Genomic DNA, 26,987 nt, shown 5'->3' with positions numbered 1-26,987 from the left:
TGTCTCTGTGCAGAGGAATTCCATGATGGATCCAGCTTTGGGAGCTCTTTGCAGGGCTGGAATTCCTGTCTGCTCCAGGCTCTGCTGCTCATCCAGACCGTTTTTATCCTTCTTGGCAGCAGAAAATCTAAACAGCTGTTAAATCTATGAGGGTGGGGAGGTGCTGGAAGAGAATTCCCAGAGAATCTGTGGCTGCCCCATCCCTGGAAGCATCCAAGATCAGGTTAGATGGGGCTTGGAGCAACCTGGAATAGTGGGATATGTCCCTGCCCATGGCAGGGGGTGGAACTGGATGGTCTTTCAGATCCCTTTCAACCCAAAAAATTCCACGAAAAGCAGAAGCTGAAGGAATAAAAGTGATGTTTTCAGGCTCTCTTCGTACTGCCATTCCCAAATTATTCTGGGAAGAGCATCCTTCTGCTGTTCCAAGCCTCTTTTTACCCTTTTTTAGGAGCAAAAAGCTGCTCCATTTTAATCCCTGTCACCCAGGATCCCTCCAAGATTTGGAAACCAACTCCCACATAAGTTGTTGTCTTTTCCAGTGAGTCCATCAGTGTTCCCATGATCCCTTTGGGATTGAAGGAGACCAAGGAGTTGGATTTGCTGGTTCCACTGAAGGTGAGTTTTGTGCCCTTGGTGGATGGAAAATAAAACATTTCCTAGTCTGGAACAGCTGCAAAAAAAATAAATTCCTGGGGGAAAACCTGACTTAAAACATGGGAAAGTGGGAGATGAGGGTCTGGAGATGCTGGAGAGCATCTGGAAAGAAGGAGGAGATGGTTTTCCCTGTTTTCTTGTGGGCAGAGCTGACAAATTGCTTGTCCAGAATTGTCCGAAATCAGCCTTTTGAATCATAAAAATCTGTTTGGAAGGGGTCACTCACTCAGGGTTTTTCTCCTGGTTTTTTTTTTTTCCATCCAGGATTTCATCAGTGAACACTATGGAGAGGAAGGTGTCCTGTTTGAGAAGGAAATCAAGGATTTCATGGAGCTGAGGCAGGTCCGTGTGCCTTGGGATGCAAAGTCTGGCTTTGGCTTGTCCAGGATCACCCCTTGAAAATGCCACATTTTGCTCTGGGATGTCCCTTCCTCCTCTCTTCAAACTGTCCCCTTATCCCTGTGTTTTGGGATGCAGGATTCCCACCCTGGAGCACCTTGACTTTGGTTTATAGGTTTTAAGATATTCCAGACTGGTCAGTAATTGTTTATTTTCCCCATCCTTGATGCCCTGGTTTCAGAATCTTAGTTCACCCGTGGCAAAGCTGAACAGCTGCTCCTTGTCCAGCTGGGCCTTGGAGAAGAGAAAGTATAGAACAATCTGGGAAAGGAGGAAAAAAATCCTATTTCTTCCCTATATATTTATATCCTAGAAATATATATAAAATACATATATATATTTTTTTAAATCATATTTTTATATATATTTATAAGATGTGTATATATATAATATATATAATATTATATATATTATATATATTATATTTAATATCTATATTAAATATATTATATATTATATATACTAATGTATATATTTTATATATATAAGGGATCTTAAAGACCATCCAGTTCTAACCCCCTTCCATGGGCAGGGACACCTTCCACTATCCCAGGTTGCTCCAAGCTCCATCCAACCTGGCCTTGGGCACTTCCAAGGATGGAGCAGCCACAGCTGCTCTGGGAATTCCATCCCAGCCCCTCACCACCTTCCTAGGGAAGAATTCCTTCCCAATATCCCATCTAAAGGTCCCATATTTAAATTTGAAGCCATTCCCTGTGTCCTGTCCCTCCATCCCTTGTCCCAAGTCCATCTCCAGCTCTCCTGGAGCCCCTTTAGGCCCTGGAAGAAGCTCCAAGGTCTCTCTGGATCCTTCTCTTCTCCAGGCTGAACCACCCCAACTCTCAGGGAGTGTTTTTGGGGGCTCTCAGCCTGTGCCAGGGATCTCCCCCCTCTTTTCCCACACCTACCTCTCCTCTCCCACCCCGCAGGCCATGCGCACCCCGAGCCGCAACGAAGCCGGGCTGGAGCTCCTGATGGAATATTACAACCAACTGCACTTCCTCGACAGCCGCTTCTTCCCTCCCACCAAACCCCTGGGGGTCTTCTTCCACTGGTTGGTGCAGCTTTTTCCCCGTCTCACCTGGGACACTGAGGGAGTTTGGGATCAAACCCCCACCATGGTGGATGCGGAGATCCGGGTTTGCCAGTCGCGGGGGTGGGTTAATTAGGGGAGGAAGGGGGGAACGTTAATTAGGGAGGGAGGGGGGAACGTGATGAACCGTTACAGGCTGGGGACAGAGTGGCTGGAGAGCAGCCAGGCAGGAAGGGACCTGGGAGTTTGGATGGACAGGAAGCTGAACAGGAGCCAGAGTGTGCCCAGGTGGGCAAGAAGGCCAATGGATCCTGGCCTGGATCAGGAAGAGTGTGGCCAACAGGTCCAAGGAAGTGATTCTGCCCCTGGACTCAGTGCTGGTGAGGCCTCACCTGGAGTGCTGTGTCCAGTTCTGGGCCCTCAGTTCAGGAAGGATATTGAGGTCCTGGAGCAAGTCCAGAGAAGAGCAAAGAGGCTGGGGAAGGGACTCAAGCACAAGTGCTATGAGGAGAGGCTGAGGGAGCTGGGGCTGTTCAACCTGGAGAAGAGGAGGCTCAGGGGAGACCTCCTCACTCTCTACAACTCCCTGACAGGAGGGTGTAGCCAGGTGGGGGTTGGTGTCTTTTCCCAGGCAACGATCAGCAAGACAAGAGGGCTCGGTCTGAAGGTGGGGAGGTTTAGGTTGGATATTAGGAAGAATTTCTTTCCAGAGAGAGTGATCAGCCATTGGAATGGGCTGCCCAGGGAGGGGGTGGATTCTCCGTCCCTGGAGGTTTTTAAGATGAGACTGGATGTGGCATCAGTGCCATGGTCTGGCCAGCACAGAGGTGTTGAATCAAGGGTTGGACCTGATGATCTCGGAGGTCCCTTCCACCCCAGCTGATTCTATGAGTCCATGATTCTATGTGATGGGAATGGTGGCTCCCACATGGAGCACTGAAAACCCTCCAGGCTCCTCCTGTGTCCATGGGCAAGGATAGAGTGGTTTGGGTGGGAAGGGACCATCAAGACCACCCCGTGCCAGGCAGGTGGGCAGCTGTTGACCCTTCCCTTCTCCTTCCCTTTTCCAGGTACGACTCCCTGACGGGGGTGCCATCCCACCAGCGGGCCCTGGCCTTCGAGAAGGGCAGTGTCCTCTTCAACCTGGGGGCCCTGCACACCCAGCTCGGGGCGCGCCAGGACCGCGCCACCCTGCCCGGCCTCGCCCAGGCCATCGACGCCTTCCAGAGGGCAGCGGGTACGTGGGGCCCTCCTCCCTGAGCCCCCCAGCAGAGGAGGGCACGCAGGGTCTTGGGAATAAATCCTGGGGGGGGATTGGAGTGAAAGGACCTTGAATGATGGCTGTTTGTGAATATATATATATTAGGTTTGTAATTATATATACTATATATATATAATATATAGTATATATAATAAATGTGCTATGTATAATACATATACACATATTGTCTATTTTATATTTTATGTATTATATATAATAATATACTAGTATATATATAATATATACTATATAATATATACTAATATATATGATTATATATTAATATAATATTAATATTCATATACTATTATCTATTATAGGATAATATATATACTATTATATATTAGATATATAATATATTGGAGATATATTAGATATAGTAGATATAGTATGTATGTAGTATATATATACTGTATAATATATATATTATATATACTATATACATACTATATCTAATATATCTAATATATAATAGTATATATACTATCCTATAATATACTACATATTTACTATATTATATTACTAAATAATATATATATACTATATATACTATAGTATATAGTATCTGTATACTATAGTATATTTAGTGTATATATATATATTTTATATGGTATATAAAATATACCATAATATACTAATATACTATATAATTTATATAATATATACTATACCATAGTATATATTATATAGTATATATACTATATATACATACTATATGTAGTGTATATATATGTATATACATACTATAGTATGTATATATAGTATATATACTATAGTATAGTATATATAATATATACTATTACATATACTATGTATTAAATAATATTACTTTATATATTATAGTAGAGTATATATGCTATTATATATTTTTATTATATTTAATATGTAATATAATAATATATTATATATGACAAAATGTTCCATTTAATACATAATTATGATAAGTTATATATTATATATAATATAGTATTCTATATAATATATAATAATATAAATCTAAATCTATTATATATTTTTATATAATTTATATATATTGTTATATATAATATGTTATGCATATAAAATATATCTATTTTATATGTATATTATTCTAAAACAATTTGGTTTCAAAGGCAAACAGGTGTGGAGCCATTTTGCTTGTTGTCATTTGCAGCAATCCAGCACCATTAAAGCATAAAAATAACACTCCAGGAAATGTGTAAGGGAAGGAAGAGACAGAAAGGAAAGACCTAAATATTCATATATAATATATATATATATATTCATATATTTATGCTGGATCCAGCGATGAACCTTGGTGGTCGCCTCTTCCCTGTGTGTTGGTTGAAGTGGTGGCCACAGTCCTGTCCCAGGGGTGCTCTCCATCCCTGGGGGGTGGGGGATTCCTGCCATGGGGGTGACGTGTTGGGTGTGTGGATGGAGTTTCTCCCCCCAAAAGTCTGACCCTCCTGCTTCCAAGGCCGGTGACTCCCGGGAGCTTCTCCCTCGTGCAGGTGCCTTTAACTACTTGAAGGAGAACTTCTCCAACGCTCCCAGCCTGGATATGAGCGCTCCTTCCCTGAACATGCTGGTGAGGCTGATGGTGGCCCAGGTCCAGGAGTGTGTCTTTGAGAAGATGACTTTGCTCCGTGCCCAGAATGACTTCCTGGCCCGGCTGCAGCTCGCTCAGGAGGCAGCAAAGGTGAGGACTTTGGGGAGGAGAGGATTTCATAGAATCAATTAGGTTGGAAAAGACACCCGAGATCGTCGGGTCCAACTGGTGGCCCAACCCCACCTTGGCACCCAGCCCATGGCACTGAGGCCACCTCCAGGCTCTGCTTCAACACCCCCTGGGTGGGGACTCCACCCCCTCCCTGGGCAGCCCATTCCAAGGGCTGATCCCTCTCTCTGGAAAGAACTTCTTCCCCATGTCCAACCTAAACCTCCCCTGGCACAGCTGAAGACCAAGCCCTCTTGTCCTACTGCTGGTTCCTGGGAGCAGAGCCCGACCCCCCCCTGCTCCCCCCTCCTGTCAGGGAGTTGCAGAGAGTGAGGAGGTCTCCCCTGAACCTCCTCTTCTCCAGGCTGAGCCCCCCCAGCTCCCTCAGCCTCTCCTCACGGGAATTGTGCTCCAGACCCTTCCCCAGCCTCGTTGCTCTTCTCTGCACCTGCTCCAGCCCCTCCATGGCCTTCCTGAGCTGAGGGCCCAGAGCTGGACACAGCACTCCAGGGGAGGCCTCACCAGCGCTGAGTCCAGGGGCAGAATCCCTTCCCTGCTCCTGCTGCCACACTGTTCCTGATCCAGGCCAGGATCCATTGACTTTTTTGGCCCCCTGGGCACCCCTGGGCTCGTGTCCCGCTGCTGGCACCAGCACCCCCAGGTCCCTCTCTCTCTCCAGCCACTCTGTCCCAACCTGTGGAGCTGCCGGGGGTTGTTGTGGCCAAAGTGCAGGACCCGGCACTTGGCCTTGTTGAACCCCACACCACTGCGCTTGGTGGGATGTCACTGTGGTCAGCAGAACCCTCCAGGAGAGGACAACCCGCTGCTGGTGTTCTCCTGATGGATGTCCTCCATCTCTTGTCTCCTCCCTCCTCCCAGGTGGAGGACGTCTACTCGCTGGTGCACCAGACCATGACCCAGCCCCACGTGAAGGACTATGTTCCCTTCTCCTGGACCACCATGGTCCACGTCAAGTCGGAGCATTTCAAAGCCCTCTCCCACTACTTCGCTGCCATTGCCCTCTGCGACTGCCCCGGTGAGTTCCCACCTTCGAAGGAGCTTCCTGCTCAGCTTGGAATTCTAGGGGGAATTTTCAAAGAAGGGAGGCATGAACAGGTAGATGGATCCAAATCCTGGAGGTTTTGAGATGCTCTGAGGAGATGGATCCAAATCCTGGAGGTTTTGGGGTGCTCTGAGAAGATGGATCCGAATCCTGGAGGTTTTGGGATGGTCTGAGGGGATGGATCCAAATCCTGGAGGTTTTGGGATGCTCTGAGGGGATGGATCCAAATCCTGGAGGTTTTGGGATGCTCTGAGGAGATGGATCCAAATCCTGGAGGTTTTGGGATGCTCTGAGGGGATGGATCCAAATCCTGGAGGTTTTGGGATGCTCTGAGGGGATGGATCCAAATCCTGGAGGTTTTGGGATGCTCTGAGGGGATGGATCCGAATCCTGGAGGTTTTGAGATGCTCTGAGGAGATGGATGCGAATCCTGGAGGTTTTGGGATGCTCTGAGGAGATGGATCCAAATCCTGGAGGTTTTGGGATGCTCTGAGGGGATGGATCCAAATCCTGGAGGTTTTGGGATGCTCTGAGGGGATGGATCCGAATCCTGGAGTTTTTTGGATGCTCTGAGGAGATGGATGCAAATCCTGGAGTTTTTGGGATGCTCTGAGGAGATGGATCCAAATCCCGGAGGTTTTTGGATGCTCTGAGGAGATGGATCCAAATCCCGGAGGTTTTTGGATGCTCTGAGGAGATGGATCCAAATCCTGGAGGTTTTGGGATGCTCTGAGGGAATGGATCCAAATCCTGGAGGTTTTTGGATGCTCTGAGCTGTGGATCTTCTTCATCCACTCAGCGATTCCTGCCCAGGGCAGATTTCCTCCCCATTTCTGGTTTCCACAAGTCCTCCTAAAAAAAGGAGCAAAAAGGTGCTGTAGGGTTGTCACCTGCTGTAGGGTTGTCACCTGCTGTAGGGTTGTCACCTGCTGTAGGGTTGTCACCTGCTGTTCTCTTTGGGGCTGGGGGGCTAAATAGGGGCTAAACCTGCCTGCTGACCACACCAGTGTCCTCAGCCCACCATCCTTTGAGGCACCTCATGTTGGAGGCTCCCAAAATTAAAAATAACCCCCAAAATATCTTGAATTTCCCATGGTGCCAGGAGAAGCGGGGTTGGTACCAGAGATGAATGATCAGAGCTTTCACACTTTGAAGGTGATACAAGAACAGAATCCCTGCTATCCTGAAGTTCATGGGAGCTTGGCCATGGAATTCTCTCCCAGCAGAACCACCCATTGCTCCTCAGGCATCACTTTTGGGGAGCTCTTTTTGGGCCTGTTGGCACCTGCACTGCTCAGCTCGTGGCTGGTGCCAGGACTGATGCTGGGGAATTCGGTTCCCAAGCTTGTGGCTGGATGTCCCGGGAGCCTCAGGGAGGGTGGGGTGCTGGGCTGGTGTGTCTCCATGGAATCACAGGGAGTTGGGATGCGGGATGTGCTTCATCATCTCCATCTGTGCCATCGCCGACGCCCTGGAAGCAATTTTGGGTCCGGCAGAAGATCCGGGGGTGGGCAGCAGATGGGCACGGTGACCTTTGGTGCCACCCCATCTCCTGGTGGGTGGCTGAGGAGGCTTTTTGAGGCCTGGCTGCCAAAACTGGTGCTGCCAGACTGTCCTGGCACCCTCCCCCGCTCCGGAGCCTGCCCTAAAATCCTCTTCCCGGGATTGGGCCGTGTGGGTGTTGCAGAAGGATTGATCAGGGAGACGGGAGAGAGTGGACTCCTGTGGGGCTGGAGCAGCTTAAAGGCAGAAGCAGGAGAGGATGATGATGATGGAGATGGGTTTGGGTGGCGATACAAAGGACAGGGAAAAACCTTTCCCCCCAAAATTTGGAGGCTTTTTGACATCCTGGTAAATTTAAGGCACTGAAGGAAGCAGAAATCTGCAGGAAACGCCTGATTTGGGGAATTTTTCTTTTGCCTGCTCTTGGGATCTGCCTCTCCCTGACCTCCCTGTCACAATAACAACTCTTTTGCTTCCATAACCAGCTGGCAACAAACTCCTTACTCTGCAGATTAATCCCTCAGGGAATGCTGACATGGCAAGAGCTGGCACGGGCAGAGCTCCCAGCCCTGGAGCTGCCACTTCCCAACCCTCTGGATGCCGATGCCAGGCTGCTCACCAGGCTTTTGGGATCTTCTGTTTGGCCCAACAAAGCTCCCTGGAATTTTCTGGGTTGCTTCTTATCACACTCTGTGACCAGGGAAGGAGATCCCTGAGAGCCAGAGGAGATTAGGAACAGCTTTGGCTGGAAAATCAGAGTTTAAAGAGTCCAGTGTGGGGCTCGGAGAGCCTGGGAGAGCTGTATCCATGTCCATTTCTCCATGGAAAAACCCCTTGGTTGCACTGGGAGCTCTCTGCCTGTGCAGAGTTCCCTGGCACAGCAGGGAGGGCTCAGCTCCCTAATTAATTAATTAATTACACTTTAATCAGCCTGTTCTGAATGACAGGCTGGGAGAGCTGGGGGTGTTCACATGGAGAAGAGAAGGATCCAGGGAAACCTGAGAGCCCCTTCCAGGGCCTTAAGGGGCTCCAGGAGAGCTGGAGAGGAACTTGAGACAAGGGATGGAGGGACAGGACACAGGGAATGGCTTCCCACTGCCAGAGGGCAGGGTTAGATGGGATATTGGGAAGGAATTCTTGGCTGGGAGGGTGTTGAGGGGCTGGAATGGAATTCCCAGAGAAGCTGTGGCTGCCCCGTCCCTGGAAGTGTCCAAGGCCAGGTTGGATCAACCTGGGATAGTGGAAGGTGTCCCTGCCCATGGCAGGAGGTAGAACTGGATGATCTTCCAGGTCCCTTCCAAGCCAAACCATTCCATGATTCTCTGGTTGGTCTCCACCTCCAGGTGGGGAAAACCCCGGGCTCCCTGTTTCCAATCTGCTTCCAGATGGGAGCAAAGGAAGGAGGGAGGCAAAAGAGCTGGATATTGTGCTGTGCCCAGGACAAATCCTGCCCTTCATTCCAAATCCTGGTGGAGTTTTGACTGGGATAACTCATCCCTGTGCCCATGTCTTGGTTGTCCCAGGCTTTGGCTGGGCAAGAGGAAGGTGGTGCTGAAGTTATTGGGGCCACCTGAATACAGATGTGGCTTCCTTGTCCCCACTGCCAGAGGGTTCCGAGTGGCTCTGACCTCTCTCTAAGCCCATTCCCACCCTTTTCCTTCCCACAGTGCCCTCGGAATCTGAGCTTCCAGAGCAGGAGAAGGCTTTCATGCAGTTCCATGTCACCACGCCGGAGGGACCATCGCTCCGTGTCCTGCTGCAGGATCCCGAGGAGAGGAGGAAGCTGGGTGAGCACATCTCTGGGGACAGAGGTCATTTAGGTGTCCACAAAGGGGGGTGATGAAATTTTGGGGGGATCTCTCCATGCAAAGACACTTTTTGGTGGGATTTCTTGGCAAACAGGCTCTCCTGGGAGGGCAGGAAAGCATCACAGTCTCCTTTAAAGTGTTGAGGACCAACTCGTGGTGCCTTCACCAACCTGACCAGCTGTGTCTGGCAGTGAAAACTCCAGGTGTTCTGAGCCAGGTGGCATCACCCTTCTGGAGAAATCCATAGGGATACAGAGATCCTGGAAGCTCCTGGGCTTGGGCTTGGCTTGGCAGTAAAACCTCCATGTGTTTGGCAGTGAAACCTCTGGGTGTTCTGAGCCAGGTGACATCGCCCTGCTGGAGAAATCCAAAGGGACATGGAGATCCTGGAAGCTCTTGGGCTTGGGCTTGGCTTGGCAGTAAAACCTCCAGGTGTTCTGAGCCAGGTGACATCGCCCTCCTGGAGAAATCCATGTGGACATGGAGACCCTGGAAGCTCCTTGGTTTGGGCCTGCCTTGACTTGGCTTGACAGTAAAACCTCCAGGTGTTCTGTCCCAGGTGACATTGTCCTCCTGGAGAAATCCAAAGGGACATGGAGATTCTGGAAGCTCCTTGGTTTGGGCTTGGCTTGACTTGGCTTGACAGTAAAACCTCCAGGTGTACTGAGCCAGGTGACATTGCCCTCCTGAAGAAATCCATGTGGACATGGAGATCCTGGAAGCTCCTGGGCTTGGGCTTGGCTTGGCAGTAAAACCTCCAGGTGTTCTGAGCCAGGTGACATCGTCCTCATGGAGAAATCCATAGGAACACTGAGATCCTGGAAGCTCCTTGGTTTGGGCTTGGCTTGACAGTAAAACCTCCAGGTGTTCTGCCCCAGGTGACATCACCCTCCTGGAGAAATCCATAGGAACACAGAGATCCTGGAAGCTCCTGGGCTTGGGCTTGACTTGGCCATAAAACCTCCAGGTGTTCTGAGCCAGGTGACATCGCCCTCCTGGAGAAATCCATGTGGACATGGAGACCCTGGAAGCTCCAGGGCTTGGGCTTGGCTTGACAGTAAAACCTCCAGGTATTTGACAGTAAAACTTCCAGGTGTTCTGAGCCAGGTGACATCACCCTCATGGAGAAATCCGTAGGGACACGGAGATCCTGGAAGCTCCTGGGCTTGGGCTTGGCTTGGCTCGATAACAGGGCACAGCAGATGCTTCAGGGGGTGGCATTTTTAGCTGCAGCAAAAAGCTTGGGAGACAAGAACCTCCTCCCCTGTCAATTTTCAGCTCCAGGGGGAAAGCAGAACGTTGCTTATTCAGCTGAAGTCGTGTTTTGGCAGCTCTTCAAGCAAGCTCAGCACCCTCATTTTGGGGTGTCACCTCCTGGGGCTCTTCCCCCTCCTTGCAACACATGGGAAAGGAGACAGTTCCCACCAGGAATGAGTTGGGCAAAGTCCTCTCAGCTCCTCAGCCAGGTTTCACTGGGGATGGGAGGTGAAGGACCTCCAAAATGAACCCCAAAGTCAGTGTTGTGGTGACACCACCCCAACACCCGTTTGTACCACATTCCAGCTCTTCCTGGTTTTCCTGTGGGGGATGAGCTCTGCTCAACGTCAGCTGATGGAAAATGGATGTGCAGCACCAACCTCAGCTTGGTTTTGGTTTAAAAAGGAAGGGAAGAAACCCAGAGAGGGTGTGAATTCCCCATCCCTAGTAGTGTCCAAGGCCGGGTTGGATGGGACTTGGAGCAACCTGAGATAGTGCAGAGTGTTCCTGCCCTTGGCAGGGGGTTGGAATGAGATGATCTTGAAGGTCCCTTCCAACCCAAATTGTTTTTTGGTCTTAAACTGGTGGCATTAAAATCATCTCCTTGGGAGGATATTTATTCTCCTCTTCCCTTGTCTCCTGATCTTATAAGATTGTGTTTTATCAGACATATTCCATCATCTTTAGTAGAGTGGAGCCAAAAGCTTGCACAACTTCCAAGGCCAACCTCTATTCCTTATATTTTTCTATTCCTTATATTCTTCTATCCCTCATATTCTCCTGTCCCTCAGATTCTCCTGTCCCTCAGATTCTCCTGTCCCTCAGATTCTCCTGTCCCTCAGATTCTCCTGTCCCTCAGATTCCTCTGCTCCTCTTGGTTATTATTATTATAATTATTTTAAATTTTATTATTTTTAATTCTTATTTTAATTCTTATTTTCATTATTTTATGCAGTGATAGGACACGAGGGAATGGCTTTAAGCTGAAGGAGGGTACATTTAGACTGGATATTAGGAAGAAATTCTTCTTCCCTGTCCAGCCTGGAGAAAAGGCTCTGGGGAGACCTTGGAGCCCCTTCCAGCGCCTAAAGGGGCTCCAGGAAAGCTGGAGAGGGACCTGGGACAAGGGAGGGAGGGACAGGACACAGGGAATGGCTTCCCAGGGTTAGATGGGATATTGGGAAGGAATTCTTGGTTGGGAGGGTGGTGAGGGGCTGGAATGGAATTCCCAGAGAAACTGTGGCTGCCCCATCCCTGGAAATACCCAAGGCCAGAGTGGATCAACCTGGGCTAGTGGAAGGCGTCCCTGCCCACGACAGAGGATTGGAACTGGATGATCTTTCCGCTCCCTTCCAACCCGACCCATTCCTTAACTCCATGATTATTATTATTATTATTATTATCCCCCATAATTCCACAGTTGTTCCTCGCTGCCATCAAGTGCTTTGCTAAAATAGAACTGATGCCGTTGCTACCGATTTTTTTGTGGGAAGTCTCCTCCTCTCTGTTTTCCATCCGACCCCAAAAACATTCCCTCCGTTAGAACTTGCACGGGCTGCGTTTCTCCGGAGCTTGGAGCAAAGCCGATCCTTGGATCCTCTCCCTGGATTCTGTTTCCCCCTTGTGTCCGGAGCCTGAAACGCTTTCCAGGCCCACGTGTTTCCAAGCGACGCGTACGCACCCGGAGAGAGCTTTTTTTGGGAGTTTAAGCCTTGGAAACGGGTGCCTTGGTTGCAGTCTGTGGCAGAGGAGATGTTTGCTCTGATATCCGTGGGTTACCATGATTTCAGCTCCTCTGGCTGTTTTCCCACCGCATCGTTTTCCCGAGGAGGGTCGAAACCTGTGGAAGGCAAGTGGGGAGGAGCAGAGAGGTGATGAAGAGGATGAAGAGAGGACGTGCAGGGCGAGGACAAGGCTTGGCTTAGCCTGGAAAACAGGGAGAGCTGCTGCATCTTCCCAAAGGCTGAGCCAGGAGGATGGGGCCGGGTCGTTCTCCGCGTTCCCGCTCCCGGACCTGCAGGGCAAGGACAAGGCTTGACTTAGCCTGGAAAACAGGGAGAGTTGTTGCACCTTCCCCAAAGGCTGTTCCAGGAGGATGGGGCTGGGTTGTTCTCCACCTTCCCAGCTCCCAGGGGAGGCAAGGCACGGAGAGAAGTTAATTTGCAGGAGGAGATTGAGGTTAAGCTTTAGGAGGGACTTTGGGGGCGGCACGACACCGGTTTTCAGGAACATCTGCCGGCTCCGGCGCCAGGGGAGCCAAGTAGGTCACCCTTCAAGGTCCCTTCCCAGCCCTCCATGGAGGGCTCGAGCTGAGGGGCTGGGAACGACCCCATTTAGAGCACCCAGCAGGCTGGGAACGTGACTGGGCTGTCCCTGAGTCACTCAGGGTGTCACAGCCTGGGGAAGCTGCTCCCCATCCGTAGGCAGCGGGAACGGCTCCGCTCCCGACCGACCGAGATCCCTCTGCTCCCTCCCTCCCTGGCAGGCAAAGCTCACCTGAAAAAAGCCATCATGAAGCACGAGGAGGCCATGAGGATCCACGGGTTGTGCAAGATCCTCAGGAAGATGGACATCCTGCAGGAGGTCCTGTCCTTCGCCCACAAACGCTCCCTGAGCAAATACTCGGAGATCGACCACGAGGAGGATTTCTTCGAGACAGGAGATGCCCCAGACATCCACCGTGAGTGGGGTGGGGGTTTTTTTTGGGGGGTGGTGCAGCTGGGGAGGGGGTTTTTGGGATTTTTTCCTGGGGTGGGGAAGCTCCACAGTGAATTCATGGCGTGGCAGGGGGGGTTCTTTAAATTCATGTCCAACCCGGACCATTCCAGGATTCTCTGCTGCCTGAGCAGGTCCCGCTTCTTACAGTTCCCACCTTGGGAGATGTGGAGGTAGAAATTGCCTCCACAACCCCCCTGAGGTCACACCCCCTGTGTGTTTTTTCTCAGCCAAAACCCACCAGAAGCCCGAAATCAAACCCCCCAACTTCTCCCAGGTGAAGGTGACCGACCTCTTCCACAGGCTGGTAAGTCCAGCTCCGGGATAGAGGATATCCCAAGGGAGCAGACATCCCCTCCTCCTCCTCCTCTTCCTCCTCCCCTGCATGCTCTGCTTTGCCTGCTTTCCTTCCTCCCCCAGCCTCTTCTTCTGCCAGGGCAGCTTTCCAAGGAGGATGAGCCGCCTCCTCACAGGCAGGAGGAGAGTTGGGAGGGCACAGATCTGGCTCTGTGAGACCTAAATGGGTCACCGAGCTCCTCTGGGAGCTGGCACGGGCATTTTGGGGGGGGGTTGACCCAAGGGAGCCTCGAGGGGAAGGTTTTTGTGGGGCAGGAGGCAGCAGGAAAATCCCACTGGAGCTTTATCCCGATCCTTTTAGGTTTGTGGGGTCTTGGGAAACAGGACTGAGGTTCAGAGCTTTGGGGTTTCTGTGGGGCCTGGCTGTGCTGCATCCCAAGGAGAGGTTGTCCTCTGCTCTTGGACAGCTCCAGGGCAGGCAGGGATATTCTGCTCCTATGGGAATGGAAAAAAAAGGAAAAAAGACAGGAAAATAGGAAAGATTTGAGGGGAAACAGACCCTGAAGAGGTGACCTGGACCACCACTCACACCCTCCTCCTTGTGGGTGGGTTTGACCCAAGGGAGCCTTGAGAGGAAGGTTTTGGGAGGCAGCAGGAAAATCCCACTGGAGCTTTATCCCGATCCTTTTAGTTTTGTGGGGTCTTGGGGAACAGGACTGGGGTTCAGGGCTGAGCTTTGGGGTTTCTGTGGGGTCTGGCTGTGCTGTCCCCACCCCCTGGGCACCCCAAGAAGAGGTTGTCTCTGCTCTTGGACAGTCCCAGAGCAGGCAGGAATATTCTGCTCCTACGGGAACGGAAGAGAAGGAAAAAGACAGGAAAACAGGAAAGATTTGAGGGGAAACAGACCCTGAAGAGGTGACCTGGACCACCACTCACACCCTCTTCCATGTGGGTGGGTTGGACCCAAGAAGGATCCAAGGAAGCTGCCAGAGGAAGGTTTGTGGGGCAGGAGGCAGCAGGAAAATCCCACTGGAGCTTTATCCCGATCCTTTTAGGTTTGTGGGGTCTTGGGGAACAGGACTGGGGTTCAGGGCTGAGCTTTGGGGTTTCTGTGGGACCTGGCTGTGCTGCATCCCAAGGAGAGGTTGTCCTCTGCTCTTGGACAGCTCCAGGGCAGGCAGGGATATTCTGCTCCTATGGGAATGGAAAAAAAGGCAAAAAGACAGGAAAACAGGAAAGATTTGAGGGGAAACAGACCCTGAAGAGGTGATCTGGACCACCACTCACACCCTCCTCCTTGTGGGTGGGTTTGACCCAAGAGAGCCTTGAGAAAAGGGTTTTGGGAGGGCAGGAGGCAGCAGGAAAATCCCACTGGAGCTTTATCCCAATCCTTTTAGGTTTATGGGGTCTTGAGAAACAGGACTGGGGTTCAGGGCTGAGCTTTGGGGTTTCTGTGGGGCTTTGGGGTTTCTGTGGGGTCTGGCTGTGCTGTCACTGGGCACCCCAAGGAGAGGTTGTCCTCTACTCTTGAACAGCCCCAGGGCAGGCAGGGATATCCTACTCCTGCAAGAATAGAAAAGAAGGAAAAAAGACAGGAAAACAGTAAAGATTTGAGGGGAAATGTCCCCTGAAGAGGTGACCTGGACCACCACTCACACCCTCCTCCATGTGGGTGGGTTTGACCCAAGGGAGCCTTGAGAGGAAGGTTTGTGGGGCAGGAGGCAGCAGGAAAATCCCACTGGAGCTTTATCCCGATCCTTTTAGGTTTTTGGGATCTTGGGAAATAGGACTGTGGTTCAGGACTGAGCTTTGGGGTTTCTGTGGGGTCTGGCTCTGTTGTCAGTGGGCACCCCAAGGAGACGTTGAACATCTCTGCCCTTGAACAGATCCTGTGGGAATGGAAAAGTAGGAAAAAAAAAAGAAAAAGAGGAAAGATTTGAGGGGAAACAGCCCCTGAAGAGATGACCTGGACCACCCCCAGCATCTCCCAGAGCCAGACAGTGATAAAGCCCCTCAACCTCCCTCATCCCACCTTGGATGATGTTTTTTTTCCCCTGCAAAACTGGGAATTTCTTCCCCTGCCCCCTCTCCATCCCTGGAATTGCAAAGCTACCTATCCTTGGTGGAGTTTTTCCTGCACCAAGAGGTGCTTTCCATGTTTTCTGCCTCACCCCAGGGACCCCTGTCGGTCTTCTCTGCCAAAAACAAGTGGTATCCAGCCAGGAGAGTCCACCTGAGGAGGGGGGAGAACGGATTTGGGTTCACCCTGAGAGGAGACTCCCCCGTCCTCATCGCCGGCGTCATCCCGGGGGGCTGCGCTGCCGTGAGTATCCCAGCTTCCCAATATTCCCAGGCTGGAATTGAGGGGGTTTGGGAGGGATACCAGGTGGTTTTGGGTCTTAGAACTTCACTGGTGAGTTCAGGTGGAGACTCATCCCTGTCTTATCCCAGCCTGGATTCCCAGGGGGCTGATTGTGGGTCTTGCTATTCCCATGCTAGAATTGGGGTGTTTTTTGAGGGATTCAAGGGGGATTTAGGTCTTGGTGAGCTCAGGTGGAGACTCATCCTGCCTGATTCCGGCCTGGGTTCCCAGGGGGCTGATTATTCCAAGGTCTTCCTATTCCCATGCTGGAACTGAGGTGTTTTTTGAGGGATACAAGGGGGATTTAGGTCTTGGTGAGCTCAGGTGGAGACTTATCCCTACAGGATTCCAGCCTGGATTCCTGGGAGACTGATTATCCCAGGTTCCTGCTATTCCCATGCTGGAATTGAGGGGGTTTTTGAGGGATACTAGGGGGATTTAGGTCTTGGTGAGCTCAGGTGGAGACTCATACCTGCAGGATCCCAAGCTGGGGGTTGCAGGTGGATGTCAGGGAACAACTGAGATGAATTTTTAGGGCAAAACAGGGAGGTTTGCTCAGATTTTAGCTGTTGGCTGCCCACCCAGCTGCCTTATCCCTCATTTTTGGGATGTGAGGATGGAGGGAACAGGATGGCAAGTCTGCAAAGCAGGTTATCTCACTGAACACTCACTGTGGGGGCTTTGTGGGGTAGGAGGGGCAACTTTTTATCCAGCAGATCCCAGAGAGTCCTGATGGGATGCCCAAAAGGTCTCCCAGCTCCCTCAGCATCCACCAGCCATCCAGAGGCTGGAATCTCTGTAACAGCACAGGATCTGAACAGCAGGATCACATCCTTTTTTTGGGAGACCAAAATCTTCTCCAAGACTATTTATGGACCAAAGTTGTGTCCTTTCTTCAACCTGGAGAAAGGAAGGCTCCAGGGAGACCTTGGAGCTCCTTCCAGTGCCTAAAGGGGCTCCAAGAGAGCTGGAGAAGGAATTCAGACAAGAGATGTAGGAACAGGACAAGGGGGAATGGCTTCAAACTGAAATACAGGACCTTGAGCTCCTTCCAGTGCCTAAAGGGGCTCCAGGAGAGCTGGAGAGGGAATTTGGATGAGGGATTGAGAGACAGGACAAGAGGGAATGGCTTCAAACTGAAATATGGGAGCTTTAGATGGGATATTGGGAAGGACCTCCTGTCTGGGATATTGGGAAGGAATTCCTGTCTGGGATATTGGGAAGGAATTCCTGTCTGGGAGGGTGGTTGAAGGGCTGGAACAAATTTCCAGAGAAGCTGTGGCTGCCCCATCCCTGGAAGTGCTCCGGGCCACGTTGGGCAGGGCTCAGGGAAGGTGTCCCTTCCCATGGAACGAGATGGTCTTTAAGGTCCCTTCCAAGCCATTCCAGGGTTCTGTGATGCTCCATGAGGTCCAAGACATCCATGTTCCCTGTTTCCCTGCAGGCAGCCGGGCTGAAGGAGGGGGATTACATCATCTCAGTCACTGGCAAGGACTGCAAGTGGTCAGGAAGGCTCCAGGGAGACCTTGGAGCCCCTTCTAGTGCCTAAAGAGGCTCCAGGAGAGCTGGAGAGGGAACTGGGACAAGGGATGGAGGAACAGGACAAGGGAGAATGGCTTCAAACTGAAATATGGGACCTTGGAGCCCCTTCCAGTGCCTAAAGGGGCTCCAAGAGAGTTGGAGGAGGAATTTAGATGAGGGATGGAGAGACAGGACAAGGGAGAATGGCTTCAAACTGAAATATGAGAACTTTAGATGGGATATTGGGAAGGAACTCCTGTCTGGGTTATTGGGAAGGAATTCCTGTCTGGGAGGGTGGTGAGGGGCTGGAATGGATTTCCAGAGAAGCTGTGGCTGCCCCATCCCGGGAAGTGCTCCGGGCCACGTTGGGTAGGGCTCAGGGACAGTGTCCCTTCCCACGGAATGAGATGGTCTTTGAGGTCCCTTCCAAGCCATTCCACGATTCCATGACATTCCACAAGCTCCAAGATGTCTGTCTTCCCTGTTTCCCTGCAGGCAGCCGGGCTGAAGGAGGGGGATTACATCATCTCAGTCAATGGCAAGGACTGCAGGTGGGCCAAGCACGCCGAGGTCGTGCAGCTCCTCAAGAGCACCGGCGACGAGGGCGTCGACATCGGGGTCATCACCCTGCACGGCTCCCAGGCCCCCAGGGCTGTAAGTCACCTCCCAGACCTTGGGAATTCCCCGCTGCCGAGGGAGACAATGCCTTAGATGATAATCAATTAATTTAATTCGAGTTAATTAATAATTCTCTGGGCCGGTTTTGAGTCTCAAAAGGCAAAAATCGCTCCTTTGTCACGGCGACAAATATTACAGTGTTCAGGTTCTAATGACAATATTCAAGTTCTAATGACAATATTCAGGTTATATCGACAACATTTGGGTTCAACTTACAAGATTCAGGTCCTAATGACAATTATTCAGGTCCTAATGACAATTATTCAGGTTCTAATGGCAATATTCAGGTTCTAGTCACAATATTCAAGTTCTAATGACAATATTCAGGTTCTAATGACAATTATTCAGGGTCTAATGACAATGTTCAAGTTCTAATGACAATATTCAACTTCTAAGGACAATATTTGGGTTATAATGACAATATTTGGGTTCAAATGACAGTACTCAGGTTCTAATGACAATATTCAGGTTCTAATGACAATATTCAGGTTCTAATGACAATATTCAGGTTCTAATGACAATTATTCATGTTCTAATGACAATACTCAGGTTCTAATGACAATACTCAGGTTCTAATGACAATACTCAGGTTCTAATGACAATATTCAAGTTCTAATAACAATATTTGGGTTCAAATTATGATATTCAGGTTCTAATGGCAATATTTGGGTTCTAATGGCAATATTTGGGTTCTAATGACAATAATCAGTTTCTAATGACAATACTCAGGTTCTAATGACAATACTCAGGTTCTAATGATAATACTCAAGTTCTAATGACAATACTCAGGTTCTAATGACAATACTCAGGTTCTAATGACGATATTCAAGTTCTAATGACAATATTTGGGTTCAAATTACGATATTCAGGTTCTAATGGCAATAATTGGGTTCTAATGACAATATTCAGGTTGTAATTACATTATTTGGTTTCTGATGACGATATTCAGGTTCTAATGCCAACATTCAGGTTCTAATGACAGTATTTGGACCTTCCCTCATCCGTCCCACCCACTTCCAAAACCATCCCTCCCACAGCACCGCCCTTACCACGCCCCTGAATTTGAGCCAGCGGTCCTAAAAAGCCCATCTCTTCATCTTCTCTTCCTCTTCCTCATCTCCTCTGGCACAGCATCCCACCTTCTTGAAGAGTTTCAAGGCTCCTGGGTGGCTTTGACTGCTTTTTATCTAGTGTTGTGGCTCTTCCTCAGCACGTTTTTACTGGTGGAAAACCCTTCACCTCTCGCCCTCCAGGCTGAGGAGGGGACGCAACTGTCAGGTCCAGGTAGAAATTCTTAACCAGGAATGACAAACAGCATTTTTAGAAATCTTGTGTAAAGCTGCCAGCGAGATAAAGGTGTTAAAAAGCTGCACTAAAACTTCTCTAAGGTCGATTTGACGGCTGCGGGAACTGCGGGAGTTCCCCTGGCTCTCACTCCCCTCTCCCTCCTTCCCAAGCAGGTGGACAAGAAGGTGGCAGGGATGTCCTCGGGGATGCTGAAGAGCAACAAGGAGAACAGCAGGAAGAGCCTGATGAACAGCAAGAGCCCCAGCACGCTGCTGGTGTGGAGCAAGAAGAGCAAGCGCAGCAAGAAGAGCACCTACAGCGGCGTCCCCTTCACCGCCGTGGGGGACAACGAGGCCATGTACTGAGGGGCTCACCGGGCTCTTCTGTGTCCCTCCAGCTCCAGGACTGGCTATCTGGGAAGTCTTGGAAGCACTGATGACCTGGCTGGGCTGTGCCGGTGTCGGGGCTGCCAGGACCCCTCGCCCCGGGGGACGGATCCTCTTGGAAAAGGACTCCTCTATCTCCCAGCTCTGGACTCCTCCATGTCCCAGCTCGTCCCTCCTCAGCAAAACAAGGGGAAAACCCTGATTTAGTCGTGGTTTTTAATCGGTTTTTTGTTGCTCTTCAGGGGTTGGGGGGAGCTTTGGTCTGAGCAGGGCCTGGTTTGTGTCGCCCGCTCGGTGTGAGGTGCCGCCAAACCCAGCCCTCAGCCATTAAAGCAAAAGCTGTGACCTCCTTTAGCATCTCTTGGGCTTTCTCAGCGAGGCAGAAGATGACACCACTGCCAGAGAGCTGCTGGCACAGCTGAATCCTTCAGCAGCTCCCCTGGGACCCCCCTGTTTCAGGAGAGGGGACCCCATGGGCATCAACAACTCATGGTGACCCCATCAAGGGGTCGCAGCACTGGCTTGTGCATCCACCCCTTAGAGATCTCCCAGTGAAACGGGGTAAAATTAGGATGGTTTGACCATTTTTAGTGCTTTTTTTGGGGGGTGGTTTTTTTTTTGTTGTTGTTTTTTAAATAAACCCCCAAGTTGGCTCAGCAAATCCAACCCCAGCTGCACATTCAGCTTCTTTGGAAGAAAAGGGAAAGACTTACCATTTGTTGTCTGGCTTTTTTTTTTTTTTTTAATCAGTAGAGGTGGATTGGCCTAAATATTCCCTGAGTAGATTAATAGCTGAGAGCCTTGGGTTGGTGGTTTGTTGTTTGTTTTTTTTTTCCTCCTGGCAGGAGATTTAAAATTCCGGGCAGATAACTCCTCCAGATTATTAAACTACTAAATTTCTGCTGCTATTGGATCTTGCACACGTTGCTAATACCCTCACACTGTGCTGTCAGCACTCCAACCCCGGGGCTGATGCATCCATGCATCTTGCTAATTGTACTGGGAATGCCGGGAGGCTCCGAATCCGCGCTCGGATCCGTTGGCAAAATTTCCTCTCCGGCTCCTTCCTGCCTTGGGTGTTATTTTTCCTGAAGGCTTAAAGAGCTCTGTCTGGTCTTCAGGCCTTGGATGATCTTGGTAGGTATAAAATACCCTTCAGAGAGAGGTTGTGGTTGTATTTTTGTACTTGGGAAGTCGGGAGGAATTTTGGGTTTCAGGAAGAGAACGTGGCGGGGAGGGGGGGGACGGATTGTTGCCACGGCACTTCCTTGAGATTGGGACTTCTTCTGAGTGACTCAATCCCCCTGTGCCAAGCTCCTAACCCTTTATTTAAGGAAAACTTAAAGGAACAAGGCCAGGTTGGGCAGGGCTTAAGGAGAACTTAAAGGAGCAAGGCCGGGTTGGACGGGGCTTGGAGCAACCTGCTCTGGTGGAAGGTGCCCCTGCCCACGGCGGGCTTGGAATGAGATGATCTTTAAAGCCCTTCCCAGCCCATCCCATGATTCTGGGAACTAAAGGAGGGTTTGTAGCTCTGTGCTGTTGACCAAGAAGCCTCTCCCCAGGCTGAGGCATCACCCACATGGATCATGGATCCACCACAGGGCCATCTGGCGCAGTCGCACTTCCCACGTCATCCTCCCGGCTGCCCGGCGTGGGAGCGCCAAGGAAGGGAGGAGGGTCATGGAAAAGGCCACCTTGCCCTTCAAACATCCTGGCAAAGCTCCTCAAAGCTTCCCACGCTCCTCAACGTGCTGCAGGCACGGATGTCTCCAAGCTGGAGATGGATTTATTTGGGAGAAGCCGTCGCGATCCCATTCCCGCTACCCAACAAGCCGAGGGGTTGTGTGGTGGGAGTCGGATCATTTCCCAAACTCTGGTGGTTTATGTGGGTTTTTTTTAATTTGTACATGGATTCTCACCTTTTATGGATTAAAAAGCACTGATTCAGAGCCACTTTGCAGTGATCTTTTTGGGAGCTCCGGGTGGACTCGGTGCACGAGCCGCGGTTGAACCTTCCAAACAGTTGAATTTTGGGTCATTTGGTCATAACTCTGGAGGTGTTGAGGTTGGGAGAGATCATTTGGGTCTAGTAAGGAAACTTTGCTCCAAGCAAACCAAGGTCCTAAACATCCAGATTAACACTTGGTGAGCCTGTTTTTTCCATCCCCATAAAGGGAGGTGGTGGCTTTGTCTCAGGAGTTTCGTGGAAGTAACGTGGGAAGTGAAGGTTGGGGAAGTAACGTGGGAAGGAAGCCCTGAGGAGGCTTTTCTCCTGGAAAAAAGAACAGGAAACTGGTGAAGGAAGTAATTTTTGCTTCACACAGCATATTTGGATCTGGGGTGGGTTTTTTTAGGGTATCCATCAAGGGTTTCCAAACCTTTTGTTTTTGGAAGGGCACATCATGGGAATTCAGGAGGAGCTCGTTGAGAGCTGGTGAACACCAAAGCCTTGGGGTGGGATCCCTCCTCTTTTCCCTTGGGGGGTCTGTGTTTCACTCTCCACCATCCTGGGAGGGTGAGCAAACCCCTGGATTTGGGGCTGGATTATGGGACCCCTCGCTCAGGGAACACAGGAGAAAGGACACGGGAACTCCTCCTCAGGGGATGCAGAGGTGGCTTCAAAACCCCTGAAATGAGAAGGAACCAGGGTCAGGACTCCCAAAATGGGGTCAAAGCTTTCAAAACCAGGTTTATACATGAAAGGGTGGTGAGACCCTTTTTCTTCTGTCCTACCAAACCAGGGTTAAAACAGCATTGGAGTTTTTTTGGACTGGGACCAGTTCATGCAGCTCTTGGAGGCATCTGATGATCAGAGAGGAGCTGCCAAGAGGATTTTGGGGTGGTTTTTTAATCCCTGATGATTTCTGGGGCATCTGATGACCAGAGAGGAGATGCAAAGAGAATTTTGGGGTGTTTTTTTAATCCCTGATGATTTCTAGGGCTCTGGAGACACAAAACTCCATCCTGGAACCCCTATCAAGGCAAACCAGGAACTTGAGGTGTCTCTGTCCCTGCAGCGAGGAGCTCCAGGTGGGCTCAGGAATTGGGGATCCTGGACTGGGACCAGTTCATGCATCTCTTGGAGACATCTGATGACCCGAGAGGAGCTGCCAAGAGGATTTTGGGGTGGTTTGGGGTCGTCTCGGGAGAACAGGGCAGAGCAGGATTTCTCCTGCCTTTCCAGGCATCCGCGTGCTGCTCCGTAAGGAGCGGGATTCCCACTTCCATGCTCCTTCTCCAGCCCACTGGAGGGCAGCAGCGCCCCGTCCGAGGCACCCACAGCACCCGCATCGACACCCAGAGGTGGGCACAGCTGGCCCCGGGAGGCTCTGGGGGACCAGAACACCCCATAAATAGTCATTTCCCCCCGTGTATCCTGCGAAGTCCTGATGGGAGAGGCGGCCGAGAAGTGAAGCCAAGGATTTCGGGGCGGCATCCTCGGGAAGGGGGAGCACCCTGAGCTCGCAGCAAACTCCACCCATCCCATAAAGGAAGAGGTGACATCGTTCTGGAAGCACGGGGAGCACCCCGTCCTGTCCCTACAGGCTGGGCCCCAACCCCCTCTGGGGCTGCAGCGGGGGGTTGGATCCCCTGGGCTCATCCCAAAAGCTTTGCCGAGGTGCTCCCTGAGCTTTCCAAGGTCCCATCCCAAAAGCTTTGCCAAGGTGCTCCCTGGGGTTTCCAGGGTCTGATCCCGAAAGCTTTGCCAAGGTGCTCCCTGACCTTTCCAAGGCCCAATCCCAAAAGCAAACAAGATTTCCAGGGTCCGATCCCAAAAGTTTTGCCAAGGTGCTCCCTGAGATTTCCAAAGCCCAACCCCAAAACCTTTGCCAAGATGCTCCCTGAGCTTGCCAAGGTCCCATCCCAAAAGCTTTGCCAAGGTGCTCCCTGAGCTTTCCAGGGTCCCATCCCAAAAGCTTTCCGAGGTGTTCTCTGAGATTTCCAAGGTCTGATCCCAAAAGCTTTGCTGAGGTGCTCCCTGAGCTGTCCAAGCCCATCCCAAAAGCTTTGCCGAGGTGCTCCCTGAGTTTTCCAAAGCTCGATCCCAAAAGCTTTGCCGAGGTGCTCCCTGAGCTTTCCAAGGTCTGATCCCAAAAGCTTTACCCAGGTGCTCCCAGTCGTTTCCAGAGTCCCATCCCAAAAACTTTTCCGAGGTGCTCTCTGAGCTTTCCAAGGGTCCCATCCCAAAAACTTTACTCAAGTGCTCCCTGACCTTTCCAGAGTCCCATCCCTAAAGCTTTGCCGAGGTGTCTCCTGGAAGAGCTGCACTAGAGGGCACAGTCGCTCCACGCCGGATCCTCTTCCCACATTCCAGCCTTTCCTCACCCCGAGCCACCCCAGCGCGGGGTGGGACGGTGCCCGGGTCCCAGAGTGTCACCTCCCCCCGTGTGTGGAGCTCCGTGTCCCCCGCTCGCCCTTGGGCGTCACGTGGCTCGAGGTACCGGTGATCCCAAGGGATCTCTTGCTCCAGGGATTGGGCCGCCCCGCAGCATCTTCCCAGCGGGAAAAGAGCTGCTGGGAGAGGAGGTGCCACCAGCAGGAACCTGCCTGTCCCCTGCCTGTCCCTAGGGCCTGTCATGCTCAGCTGCCTCCTACCAGGGACAAAAGCAGTGGCTGGGATAACACCCTTTTCCCTTTTCCCTTTTCCCTTTTCCCTTTTCCCTTTTCCCTTTTCCCTTTTCCCCTTTCCCTTTCCTTTCCCAAACCTTTCCTTCTCCTTTCCCTTTTTCCTTTCCTTTCCCTTTTTTTCCTTTTTCCTTTTCTTCCCAAACCTAACTTTTCCTTCCCAAATCTTCCCTTCCCTTCCCAAACCTTTCCTTCCCAAACCTTCCCTTCCCACAGGATCCCTGGGAATTGCTCAACCACCTTCCCATGCATGGGAACGTATCCCGTGTGGAACCAGGGTAGACCCGGCCCAGGTGGTCCTGGTCTGGCAGCAGGACAGGGATGGAGAGGAGAACCTCCTTCCATCCTTGTGCCCTATTTTCTGTAGGATAAACTCTGGATCCACTGGGAGAACAGTCTGGATCTGCCTCAAGGAATGAGGGCAAGAGATGTGTGCCGTGGGGAGGGAAGGTTGTGGGATGAAGGGAGCTGGGAAGGTGGATATCCTACAGGGCAAGGAGGTCACCTTGGGATGACCTGTGGAGCACGGAGGTCTTGCCATGAGGAAAGGGGGATTTTAAGGCCCTGGTCCTCCGTGGGGATCCCTCATGGATCAGAGGAGGCCCAGTTGGTGTCACCTCACTCTGCAGGGCTGGAACAGAGAATCAAAAGTCATGGAATGGTTTGGACTGGGAGGGACCTTAAAGGTCATCTCATTCCATGGGCAGGGACACCTTCCACTAGACCAGGTTGCTCTGAGCTCCATCTAACCCGGCCTTGAACACTTCCAGGGATGGAGCATCCACAGCTACTCCACAACCAGGGATTTGCTGTTGACTCCATGACCCGCCAGGAGCTGCGGATCCTGTTGAGCTCCTGGAAATCAGGAGCAAACAAACCCTTCAGGATATGGGAATGCCTTCACCTGCACCACCCAAGGGTGCTGTGAGCTGCATCCCCCTTCTCTGCCTCTTCCCTCTTTCTCCCCAGCCATGGAGCAACTCCTGCCACACCCCCCCAACAAACTCATCCTGGTTTTTTCCCACCTCAGGAGCAGCCAGATGTCCAAGAGGGCCAATGGATCCTGGCCTGGATCAGGATCAGTGTGGCAGCAGGAGCAGGGAAGGGATTCTGCCCCCGTGAGGCCTCACCTGAGTGCTGTGTCCAGCTCTGGGCCCTCAGCTCAGGAAGGACATGGAGGGGCTGGAGCAGGTGCAGAGAAGAGCAACGAGGCTGGGGAAGGGTCTGGAGCACAGTTGCCACGAGGAGAGGCTGAGGGAGCGGGGGGGGCTCAGCCTGGAGAGGAGGAGGCTCAGGGGAGACCTCCTCACTCTCTGCAACTCCCTCACTCTTGAGCCGGGGGGGGTCGGGCTCTGCTCCCAGGAACCAGCAGTAGGACACGAGGGCACAGCCCTGAGCTGTGCTAGGGGAGATTTAGGTTGGACATCAGGAAGAAAATCTTTCCAGAGAGAGGGATCAGACCTTGGAATGGGCTGCCCAGGGAGGGGGTGGATTCCCCATCCCTGGAGGTGTTGAAGCAGAGCCTGGATGTGGCACTCGGTGCCATGGGCTGGGTGCCAAGGTGGGGTTGGGGCACAGGTTGGACTCGATGATCTCAGAGGTCTTTTCCAACCCAGTTGATCCTGTGATTCATCCCGTGATTCTGCAACGCTCTTCGCTTTCCCCGCAGTCACGAAGGGCCTCCTTCTCCAGGGTCCGGGTTTTAATGGGAAGGACAGGACGGAGGCGTTCGGAAATGGCTCCTGAATCTTTAATAAAGCAAACCTTGCCTGGGCCATAAACATGTGCTGACAGCACCGGGGGCTCTCAAGCTCCTCTCTGGCCTCTGGTTCTTTACTTAACTCTGCCATAATGGCTTTAATAGCCCGGCAGGGAGCTGAGGTGAAAGTCCTATTAAAAAAATGGATTTCCGAATTTAATTGAGGCTCCGTCTGTGGGGAAAGGCGGAGGAGAGGTCGCTCCACGGGAGAGTTGGGAAAAAAAAAACAACCGAGAGCTCTCCCGCCCTGCCTGCAATTCCCAGCGGGAATTCCCAGCCCAGCTGGTGCTCCTGGGACATTCAGGAATGTGGCCTCCTCGGGGGAGGTACTGTGCCTTGGGGATCCCAATTTGGGATGATCCCTCTGGCTTTGAGAGGAGGGGACACTTCGCAGGGTCCACAAAGCCCATCGGGATGTGCTGGAAACATCTCCATCCATGCTGGGAAGCAGCGGAGACCCCACCAGAGGGATGGATGGCCTGGACAATTGATTTGACTCTCTCCTGACCTACACGTGGCCTTCCAGTGACCCTTCAGCCTGTCCAGTTGTTCCCACAGGAATTCCCTGGTCCCACACACATCAGCATCATCCATCCATCTGCTTCGGCCCCGTCAATACCCATCCATCCATCTATTAATTCCCTTCTATCAGTTATCCATCCACTCCTTATATATC

At 51.3% G+C, this 26,987-nt stretch overlaps 1 protein-coding gene across 3 annotated transcripts; it reads left to right on the top strand.

Moving 5' to 3' along the window:
* The first annotated feature begins 520 nt into the window (after positions 1-520).
* On the top strand, positions 521-21,873 carry RHPN1 (rhophilin Rho GTPase binding protein 1). Of its 3 annotated transcripts, none has more exons than XM_064641129.1 (12): positions 521-618; positions 922-999; positions 1,986-2,110; positions 3,160-3,326; positions 4,844-5,031; positions 5,929-6,085; positions 9,283-9,402; positions 13,166-13,360; positions 13,626-13,702; positions 15,869-16,015; positions 18,071-18,229; positions 19,714-21,873. In XM_064641129.1, exons 1-12 carry the CDS (start codon positions 562-564, stop codon positions 19,903-19,905), a joined length of 1,662 nt encoding a protein of 553 aa, XP_064497199.1. In that variant the 5' UTR covers positions 521-561; the 3' UTR covers positions 19,906-21,873. The 3 variants fall into 3 exon arrangements, with proteins under 3 accessions (XP_064497199.1, XP_064497121.1, XP_064497269.1); XM_064641051.1 differs by having other exon boundaries at positions 19,711-21,873; XM_064641199.1 differs by lacking the exons at positions 18,071-18,229; positions 19,714-21,873 and adding an exon at positions 17,499-17,618.
* The last annotated feature ends 5,114 nt before the right edge of the window (positions 21,874-26,987 follow it).

This window comes from Pseudopipra pipra, chromosome 1, assembly GCF_036250125.1.
Source record: "Pseudopipra pipra isolate bDixPip1 chromosome 1, bDixPip1.hap1, whole genome shotgun sequence".
Classification (NCBI taxonomy): Eukaryota; Metazoa; Chordata; class Aves; order Passeriformes; family Pipridae; genus Pseudopipra; species Pseudopipra pipra.
The sequence above is the reverse complement of the archived record's forward strand: the minus strand, read 5'-3'. Positions and strand labels throughout refer to the sequence as shown.